At 28.2% G+C, this 11,335-nt stretch overlaps 2 protein-coding genes across 2 annotated transcripts; one reads left to right on the top strand and one right to left on the bottom strand. All coding sequences in view use genetic code 12, as the record gives it.

Moving 5' to 3' along the window:
• Nucleotides 1-680: 680 nt before the first annotated feature.
• KGF54_001679 (putative ubiquitin-protein ligase) lies at nucleotides 681-6,035 on the top strand (the record flags this gene model as incomplete). The annotated part of the gene is made up of 1 exon (XM_051762074.1): nucleotides 681-6,035. One exon carries the CDS (start codon nucleotides 681-683, stop codon nucleotides 6,033-6,035), a length of 5,355 nt encoding a protein of 1,784 aa, XP_051621217.1.
• A 105-nt stretch (nucleotides 6,036-6,140) lies between these two features.
• On the bottom strand, nucleotides 6,141-11,183 carry UBR1 (E3 ubiquitin-protein ligase; the record flags this gene model as incomplete). The annotated part of the gene is made up of 1 exon (XM_051762073.1): nucleotides 6,141-11,183. One exon carries the CDS (start codon nucleotides 11,181-11,183, stop codon nucleotides 6,141-6,143), a length of 5,043 nt encoding a protein of 1,680 aa, XP_051621216.1.
• Between the last annotated feature and the right edge of the window lie 152 nt (nucleotides 11,184-11,335).

Here is an 11,335-nt window from a genome sequence, read left to right as displayed (position 1 = left end):
TATCTTTACTCTATTTCACAACTATAACAATTGATTGCTCCAATTATTCAATTATGAACTTGATTTCACCAATGCGTAGATCAAACACCACATCATAATATACCCAGCTATATTAGTTGCAATTCCTTCTATGAAAATTTCTTGTATTGGATTTTTAAAAAATTTATTTATATTACCTTGACCACAAATGATATAAAATAATATATTCGTCACAAAGTTACCAATAATAAAGAAACCAAAACCATATAGTGATTCTAATGACATTATACCGGCAACTATTCCAAGAACTAATGATGAAACATCGTGAATATGTTGTAGTTTTTGTTTGTTTATGTTTATGTTTGATTGGCTATAAAGCTTGTTGGAGGTAGTTGACATTGTTCAATGACGTGTAAGTGATTCAACTGTAACCCAATTGAGTTGACTTTACTGAAAATTTATGTTGATGTTGATGAATTAAAAAATTTGTTGTTTCAAAAGTTCGTATATTTTTTTTTAACCGATTTTTAATTGTATTTTTTGTTTTTGTTTTAGAATATTTTGCCATTCTAATTTTAGTAGAAATTTAAATATTCAAGACCAAAGATTATAATAAAATTTGCAACCAAATAATAAAACTTATGAATTGAAACAGTCAATTAAACAATTTATAGCATTCGTCATCTCAATCTTTTTCACACATGGATTATAATTTAAAAAAGTTCCTACTACGTTTACCACAAGAATCAAATTTTGAAATAAATGAAAATATTAAAAAACAAATTAGAAAACAATTATTTTTATCAATAACTAAAACAAAGTATTTAGATTGGTTATTCCCAGATGTTGAAAATTTAAATGATAAACTAGAAAATGAATTTAATTGGAAATATTCAAATTATTCAAAATCTTTAGCTATAAAAAGAGGTGTTCAAGATACTCATTCACATAATGCTTTCCATCCTCATCAACCATGTTCAAGAATTTTTCATAAAGGAGAACCTATATTTAGGTGTTTAACTTGTTCATACGATGAAACTTGTGCTTTATGTTCTCATTGTTATCAACCTTCTGAACATGAAGGTCATGATGTTCATATTGGAATTTGTTTAAGAGAAAATGGTGGTGTATGCGATTGTGGAGATCCTGAAGCTTGGGTCCGAGATTTTAAATGTCCATACGCGTTAAATGAATTAAATTTTCAAGATCAAATATTACCTGATGAATTTTATGATTCAATATTAAAAACTATAGGAAATGCATTAGATTTTATAATTGATGTTATGATTCATAGTGATTTACATTTAGATGAAATTGAAGAAATGAATGTTGAAAAAGTTTTAGATAATACTAAATTTAGTAGTCTTAACGCTCACAAATATGATGATTGTGGATTTGAAGATGAACATAATGATAAATATTGTTTAATATTATACAATGATCAAATACGGCATTATAGAGATGCAGTTCAAAGAGTTTATTTAGCAAGTAAAAAATTTAAAGATTTTGCAATTATGATTACTGATCAAGTACAAACTTTTGGTAAAGCAGAAGTTATAATTTCGGGAGATATTAGTACATTATTGGAAAGACAAAAATTACTTAGTTCGACGGGATTAACAACTAGTATTAGAAGTACTAGAGATGTATTTCGAGAAGATATGTGTCATGAGATGATTGTTTGGTTAAATGAGTTTACAGAAAGTGAATTTTTTAAAATTAATACAACAGTAAAACAGTTATTTGATAGAGCATTTTGTTCAAAATGGAGATGTGGATTACAAAATAAAGGTGATTATACTGAACAATACAATGTTGGTCATCTACAACCAAACTTAAGTATACCTCAAATATCAACCAAGCATTATGATACTTTATGGATTGATGAAGTACATGAAAATATTCATTGTAATAATTGTGGTGAAAATGATACATTTGAGATAGATATTCATGGATCACGACTACAATATATGATTTTTCTAGATATAAGATTTTGGAAAGCAGCAAGGTCATTGTTGCATGATATGTATTCTACTTCATTAATCACAAGTTTAAAATACAAACATATAATATCAAGTCAATATATCGAAATTTATGCGGTTGTTGCTGATATGTTTCTTTCAATTGATAGAGAGCCAGAATTGAATATTATGTCAAAACTTTCAACACAACTTTTCACAAGTCCAGGTAATTCAAAATCGATTATTCATCATGGAGATTTTATTTCCATCTTAGCATCAGTTCATTCATTTTTAACGAGCGAAAGAATTCAATTCAACGATCATTCAGTTCATGAAATGTCCTTAAAAAGTTTAAAAAACAGAAGATGGGGTCATTTATTTTTTGATATAAGTTTCATTATAAGTAGGGGTAAAAAATCATATGATGTACTTGATAAAGAGAGTGTTGCAGCAATATGTGATGTTTTAGATTTATTTCAAGGTAGACCAGCAATGAAAAGAGAGAAAACTAATCACGTAGAATATGAAAGTCCTGATTATTCAACTTTTTTCCATTCAATACCCGTTATATATAAGTTTGCTGAAATGAGTGCAGAAACTGTTGATTATACGGAAATGGATAATTTACAAAAACAAGAAAGAGCATTGACTGCTATTCATTATGTTTTAAACTACCTAATAAATTTAGAGGCTCACTCAATTCCTGGTATAATTTATGAAAATACCGATATTCATTCAAATGGTGATTTTCTACAAGATCCAGTTACAAAGTTAACTATAAAAAGTTCAAAAGTTTCTGAAGTTTCAGTTAGTTTTTTACATCCTATTCATTCATTTTTAAGTTGTTTAATTGAATACGCTAAATTTACAAATCTTGATAGATTAAAGAAAATTTTCCAAGAAATAAATGCAAAGAAATTTCCAGGAGTAAGTATTGAGAGCTTAATATTTGATTATCCTATAAAAACAATAGTTTTGATGTCTCAAATAAAAGCTGGATTTTGGGTGAGAAATGGATTTAATGTTAAATCACAATTACATTTGTATAAAAACACTGGTTTGAGAGATAATGGATTCATTAGAGATTATTATTTGATTCAAATTTTTCTTAGTATTTGTAAACCAGATTTTGCAACTTTTTTAATACTTGATAGATGGTCGCTAGGACTGAATTGGGATTTACATCAAGAGTCAATATATGACGAAAAGACTTTACCGTATATGATTGAGGAGTGTGTAAATTTTTTCATACATGCTATATCAGAAGATCTTCATTTAAAAGGAATGACTGAATCTGAAGTTACAAAAGTTAAAGTGAAGAGGGAGATAATTCATAATTTATGTTTTGGTCCGTTGGGTTACAAAAAATTAAGTTCTCAAATGCCAGATAGGGTAATTGCAGATAAAAGATTTGATATAATTTTGAGTGAAATGACAACTTATAAAAAGCCTACAGGTGCTAGTGATTCTGGAATCTTCCAATTAAAAGAAAAATACATGGACGAAGTTGATCCTTATTATTTTAGTTATACAGCTAATACTAGAGATGATGCATTAAAATTTGTTAAAGACAGGATCAGAGCAAAGACCGGTGAACCATTATCTGAAATAATCATAAAACCTAAACAACCAGATCCGGACATATTACCAATATATAGAAATATTGGAAGTTTTGCAACATCAATACATTTTATTACATTTGTTTTAAAGACATTAATTTATGCTCAATTGCATGAACTTCATGAGCATGAATGTCTATTTGAAACTACTTTACATTTAATTCATATTTGTTGCGGTGCTGGACAAGATGCATTTTATCGTCATTTTATGTCATTTAATTCAAACTACAATACATCTCTAAATCAGCTTTTGTATGGTTTTTTAAAAGATGAAAAATATAAATTAGGTCATTGCAAGATTCGTGCTATATACGCGGATTTAATCTTGAAGCATTCCACATTTAAATCAGATATGCATGAACTGATCAACAATTTGGATTTTGAATTTATTATGCTTAACAATCATAAATCTGTTGCTAATGATGAAATGGCCAAAAAAAGACTTATCGCAAAAAAGAAACAAGAACAATTGATGGCTAAATTCAAAAAACAACAATCAAAATTTTTGAAAAACAATCAAAATGAATCAACTGAAGGTAGTGATATTGAAATGGAAGATTATGAACTAAAATCTGGGTGGAAATTTCCAGAAGCTCATTGTATGTTATGTCAAAATGTCGGTGAAGAATTAGGTCCATTTGGAATAATAGCATATGTCGGACAATCAACTACTTTCCGTAATGTTCCATTTAATAATGATTATTGGTTTTTAAAAGCATTTTCAGATCCTGCGAATTTAAACACCAATAGTTCAAATGATAATGAATATAAAACCAAGAAATGGGAATATTTTATGAATAATATCAAGGATGATTTTACTTTTGGACCTGGGTTTAACGCAGATGAAGCAGTTGAAAGTAAATTAGTATCACTGAGTTGTGGTCATGGGATGCATTTCCAATGTTATTTAAATTATATGGATAATAATAGATCAAGACAAAATCAAATTACTAGAAATGCACCAGAAAATTCAAACCTGAAAGATATCTTGTGTCCATTATGTAAATCAGCTAGCAATATTTTCATTCCAGTGTTTAGCAAGTACAATGATAAGAGTTTGTTCAATTATTTAACACCATCAAATGATAATCCATTCCAAGATTTTATATTAAATGAAGAAGTTTTAACAAAATTGAATAAAGATCAATTACTTCAAGACTCACCAACAATTCATGCCAAGGATTATGGTAAAGTATTAAGAAATTTTTCACAAACTATTACATCAATTGCATTTCCAAAGTTTTATGAGCCAGACTCATCATTTATTTTATCAAATTCAATAAAATCTTCAGAAATTGCATTAAGAGGTGTTTCATCAAGAGGTTATTTAGTTGTTGAACAACTCTCAAATAATACATTAATTAATTTAAGAACTCTCAATGAGTTCAGATTAGCTAGTTTGAAACTAAAATTTGAGAAGATGCAAGAAGAAGATGCTCAAGCTAAAGTATTATCAAATGTACTACTATTATCAGGTGATGTTAGTTCTACAATTTTAGAAGCCGATTTTTTTGAGTTGCTTGTTGATATGGTTCCAGTTCCATCATTAGGATTTTCATTTAATGCAATCTTAAAACGAATTTTTGCTTGTCATCTAATTCAATGTTTAAACATATTGGCTAAAGAATTACATCATGAATGGAGTTTTACAATTCAAGATATACCAAAATTACCAAATATTAAACCCGAGATATCACATGCTGCCTCAGTTTGTTTCAATTTGATCAATCCCAAACACATTGATGGAGAAATCATATATACAATGTTGGTCAAATCGGTAACCCCATTCTTAAGAAGAGCCGCAATATATGCATTTGTTCAATGTGCAAATATAGAAAAAATCAACATCAAAACTAGTAAAACGGATTTAGAAGCTGATTCATTATGTTCATTCTTGAATATCCCCACAGTATCACAATTATTACAATTCTACATGAATTCACAATTATTTTATAATTTCGTTCATATGAACTACGAGGGAATAACTGTTAAAAAACAATTAGAATATCCTGGAATTATAAGATTAATCGATTTACCAAATAGATTAGATTTATTTTTTTCCAAATATTATTATTCAGATCGATATAATAATCCCCATCAATTTATTGAAGATCCAGCTATATGTTTATTTTGTGCAAAAGTAGTTGACTTACAAAAACAAGCTATTGGTTGTGATGACGGTCAATGTACTACTCACTACTTACGAGAATGTACAAGTGATGTTGGAATGTTTCTTCTACCAAAAGATAGAACAATTTTGCTTTTACATAAGAATGGAGGTTCATTTTATAATGCACCATTTTTAGATGAACAAGGAGCATTAGCTGATGAAAATAAAAAGGGAAAAGCTTTACATTTAATGGAACCCCGATATGATGATTTTATTAGAAATGTTTGGTTACAACATGATATTTCTAATTATATTGCTAGAACATTAGATTCTTCTGCAGACGCTGGTGGTTGGAATAGTTTATAGATTTAAAAAAAATTCTTTGATAGAATTGAAGAAATACACAAACCACTATTTTCATTAATCATTAATCATTTTCATTAAAACTCGTTACATATTCTATATAGTAAATTAAAATACCATAAATTCATCTTCATCCATCCATTCCTCATCATCATCTTCTTCATCCATCATATCATTCGTTGGAACTGTAAAAGCAGGTGTACCATTAAGAAAAGTATGAGCATGACCAAATAAGTTCCTAGTTACAAAACTTGATAATGTTTGATTTAACCATAATTTAGTAAATTCTTTAAATCTAAATTCATTTAAAGTGGCTTTACCTTTATATCTAATAGATTTTGGTTCACCATGTTTTGTTAAATAAGCAGCTGGTATATCTATAGTAATAGGATGAGTTCCAAGTGATAAAGTAGTTCTAAAAATATTCTTTTTTGGATCGAACAATACCAATATTTTGGTTGCACATTTTTGCAGATGAGAAGCTTGAGTTGTAAACCAATCACCACATAATAAACATTTTACTTTGTTGACAGCATTCAATTCAGTTAATGATAATAAACATTGTTGATAATCTTTTGGTAATGTAGTTAATTTAATTTGACCTGGAAAATTTACTTTGTACGCTTTTAATTCAGAATCTGGACGTTCAGCTCTCATTTTACTAATGATATCATGTAAAGGAGTCAATTTTAAAACTTTGAAAAATGGTTCAATACCAACTATATTTTTTTGGCTTTCGATCTCTTGCTCCATATCCAGGTATATTGAGTTGCTAATAACGTCATCTCCAACTTGTAAAGAAAGTAAAACATCTTGAAAAATAACCACTTGTCTTAAATAAATTCCAATAACTTGTTGAGCTATTTGATAAACATAGTAACAATGGATATGATTATTGTCTTCTTCAAATTCTTTACTGTTAAACCAGCGGGTCCATAACTCATGGAACACCTCAAAACAAGGATCATCTTTCCAGCTGTTGGTAAAATCAGGATGACTTATAGTAAGGCCCATTGGCGCATCAACATCCATATCTATGTAGGACATAACTATTGTCCATAATAAATTTTCAACATTTTCTTGAACTATTGTAGATAAAGATCCTTCAGTAGTGAAAAAAGAATATATTGTCTCATTAAAAATATCAATAAGTTCACCACCGGGGCCATTCCATACAACTTCCTTATTGCCTTCCAATATCTTGAAGAATTTTTTGGATTTTAACTCTGGAATCAAAATGATAGCTTGAACTAATGACTTCATTAAAACTTTACTATATTTTGGAATTTGTTTTAAAAATTGTGAGTAACCGTCCAAACCATTTAAACGAGTTGTCATTTCATTCATTTGTATACTATTTGCTAAAATATTGATCCAATCTTTATATGGTTCTTTTTCATGACTTACATTGTTATAAATATCTAATTTCACATTACGTTTTTCAGGTATAAATGAATCAAGTAATAATCGTTTCTTCTCTCCATTGAGACTTGTAGTTTTATATAAAAGGTCGGAGTCCTCATCAACAAGATTCTTTGCAAAGGAAGGAATGAAAAATTGATAATAATTATGGCATAATGAACATGGATAAAATTTCATATTACCACCAGCTCCTTTAAAACAATCATAATGTATTCCATGACCACATGTTGAATATACTGTTCTTTCACATTCTTCCAGAAAATTATCATGATCATAACCTTCACCATATTCATTTTCATCCTGGTAAGCATATAAATCTTGAGACCATAAATCTGTATCTCTTTTATTAACTTTATGATAATCTAATTGCCAGAATATTCCAGGTACAGTTGTTGCACATAATATTCCAAATGCCTTGTCTGAACTTTCTTTTTCCCCACAAAGTACACAAGTTCTTGAATTTTCAGTATGATCGTCATGGACTTCTTCTGTAAATTCTTTATTTTTACTCAAAAATTTTTCTTGACGTTTTGAATATTTTTTCAAAATTTTGTTTTTACGTTCTTCAGCTTTTCTTTTAGCTCTTTCTTCATTTGATTCAAATATCTCAGTTTTACGTTTTTTAAATTTTTGTACAAATTCCTCTCCGAAACAACTGACTAAATTTTCTATAATTTGATCATCTTTTTTTATCAATTGTTCAACTAAATAATCTGCTTTTCGAACTATTGACTTGGACATTTTGGAATCTACTATTGATAATAAAAGATCACATATTGGAATATCAAGAAATTTTTGATTTAGATAGTTTGGACCAAAATTGATTTCATCATCTAAAACTATTGCATGAATCAAATGTAAAAGTTGTGGAAGATACGATTCATTTGAGGAATCTATTGCAACACGTAAAAGTTTATAAATTAATTTGAAAAAAATTGTGGTTTTAGCAAATTCTCCAATTTTTCGATTCACGGAATCGTCATTGGAAGGTATTATAATTGGTTTTAAAATTACTTCATCTTCTTTAATCTTTTTCAGTTTGGAAGTATTTTTAATTAAAACATCTGAAATAACTTGAAATTTTGAAGGATCTAAAAATAAACTTATAGGATCTAATTCCAAACTTACACTTTCTTTTAATCTGTATAATCCAGTATCTAATAAAGTAGAAGGTGGTTGATAATCTGCAATTTCATATAATATTTCATCAAATTCAGCTAATGAAGCAACTTCCGGATCAAACTTTGATTTTATAACGGAATATCTTCTTGCATTTTCACATAAATAATACGCCATATTTTTTTTGGCTTCTCTTAAAGCTTTATCTCTTGTTGGTAATTTAGTAAATGCTGATCGATCTGTCAATAAGTTATATGTAAAAGAAACAAATCTTTCAACCATTGAATAAAATCTATCTTCATATACTGTTTCTTTATCATGTGTAAACCAATCATCAAATTCCCAAACTTTGATAAATCTATGAACTAAATCATTTGGATTTCCAAGAAGTGTAGAAAGTTGTTGTAGATAAAAGTCTTGTGAATAAGTAAACTCTGACATATCAGATCCAAAGTACATTGATGCTTGTCTTGATACCGAATATCCATTTCTAATCCAAAAACCAACTTTTATTTGTGAGGCTAAAACTATTGTACGAAGTGAGGTTTCAGTGGCAATTAATAATTTGTTCTTGTCAACAGTTGAAGGTACACCATGTTGTAGTAAATATGATAAAAATGTAGTTAATGCATGAACAAAAGCGTTTGATGACTCACTGACTTTTGTCAACGTGGAATTTAAGTCGGATAGTATTGATGTAATGGCATTACTTCTTTCACTTTTGGTGCATGAACTATTTGCAATATTTCTAGCAGCTGATAAAATAGGTATTGAAAATGCAGAATGATACCTAAAGTGCATCAGTTCATGTTCAACATGATCTCCACTTTTTCTTGTAAATGGTAAGTACCCCTGGAATAAGTTCAAAAAATTTAATAAAGACGGTAAATTATCTTGATTCATGTAAGAACTCAAATCTAAATTTTTCGAAGTAAAATGTTCTAAATCATGAATACCCCTCATAACTGCTCTTTTAACTCTTCTTTCTCTTTGGGTGTCTTCACCAAGGTCTTCAAATAAATAATGACCTTCAACATCACAAGTAGAACAATGATCTCGTATAACATTTGTTAATCCATTTAAAATATACTTCCCACCCAAATCTTGTAATAATACTTTCATAGTTAATGGACAAGTATACAATTGAGAAGTAATTTCACTAATCAAATTTAAATGATCTTCACGATCTGAACTTGTATAAATTGCTAGTAATGATGGATATAATTCAGTAAATTGTTTTGCAAATTCCAGTTTTAATTCTACATTTGATACTAAGATGGGTATAAGTATTGATACCAATTTTTTTCGAACACTTTTAGGGAATCTAATTTGATATAATATTAGTATTTGAAATCTTGAAAGTGGTTCTGTTCTTGGTAAACCTGATAAGTTGACAAATTTACCATCTTGAGGGATTCCATTGTTATAACATCCAATTTCTTTAGTTTCTGAAACCATTGATATACTTGCTATAAATTCTGCTGGAAATACTTTTGAAAAAGTAAAATCTCTATCAATTAATAACAGGGTTAAAGCATCTCTACTTAAATTTTTAAAAGATTCATTTGTTGAATTTAATATATCTTCAAACCAAAGGAAAATGTTTTTAACAATAATTTCTCTTTGAAAATCACGAGCTGATACTATTGTTGCTATTAAACCATCTTGTTCAACATAGAATTTTGATGATAATAATTCATTGACTGATTTACCTTCTTTGAGTATACAATAACCTTCTTTATCTATTTTTTGAGCAACTCCAGTTGCTTTTGGATCATTGAATCCAGTACCTAACTTTATTGATCTCACAGCTTGTCCTAAATCATGAAATTCATCATTCCATAGTATCAAATACCATTTATCTGCTGAATTGTCATCTCTTGCTCCTCCATAATGACCAAATGGTAATGAAAAATAATTAGATAAGGTTTTTGCATCTAGTGTTGTATCTGATCTTTTCAAAACACTGTGAATTAATGGTAACGTTGAAACAGTTGAATTCGTAACATCTAAAATATATTTTAGACAAATTTTAATAGTCTGATATAAACTTTCAAATACAAAATCCATATTTTCATCTTCTTTTTTTGTAGTAGTTGCACATTTACAATGTAAAGGATTTATGAAAGCTTCAGGATCTCCACAATCACAAACTCCACCAGAAAGACCTTGTGACGTATACATTGAAACATTATGATCTATATGATCTTGAGGATTAAAACAAAATGAACATAAGACACAAGTATCATCAAATCCACAATCTTCACATCTATAAACTGCATCACCGGATTTAAATAATCTTGCACATGGTTTTTTTTGAGGATGTGAATAATTAGAATGTCTTTTTTCTTGATAATAAAATCTACTTAATTCATCCAATGTTGTAATATTAAAATCTTGATTTTTGAGATTATTAATAAGATTTTCATCATTTGTTGTAAAACTAGGAAATCCAGGAAATAAATTGTTTAAATATTTGCCATTACTTGTAGATGTAAAATATAAAATTTTATATAAATATGATTGAATTGATGATGAATTTGTAAATTCTAATTGTGAAGGTAGTTCTACTAAAAACCGCTTTAATTTATCCTTATTCTCATCAGACATTATACTTGAATTGAAAAGTTATATATAAATAAATAGAATTGGTTGTAAAAAATTAATTTGATAATCCTAATCCTAATCGATAACTAAAAATATTATAGTAAATTAAATTTATTTATTATAAATCATATTTTTTTTTGTAGATGATAGATGAT

The sequence above is a fragment of the Candida jiufengensis genome, assembly GCF_024610255.1.
Source record: "Candida jiufengensis strain CBS 10846 chromosome Unknown scaffold5, whole genome shotgun sequence".
Lineage (NCBI taxonomy): Eukaryota > Fungi > Ascomycota > Pichiomycetes > Serinales > Debaryomycetaceae > Lodderomyces > Lodderomyces jiufengensis.
This window is presented reverse-complemented; position numbering and strand designations above follow the sequence as displayed.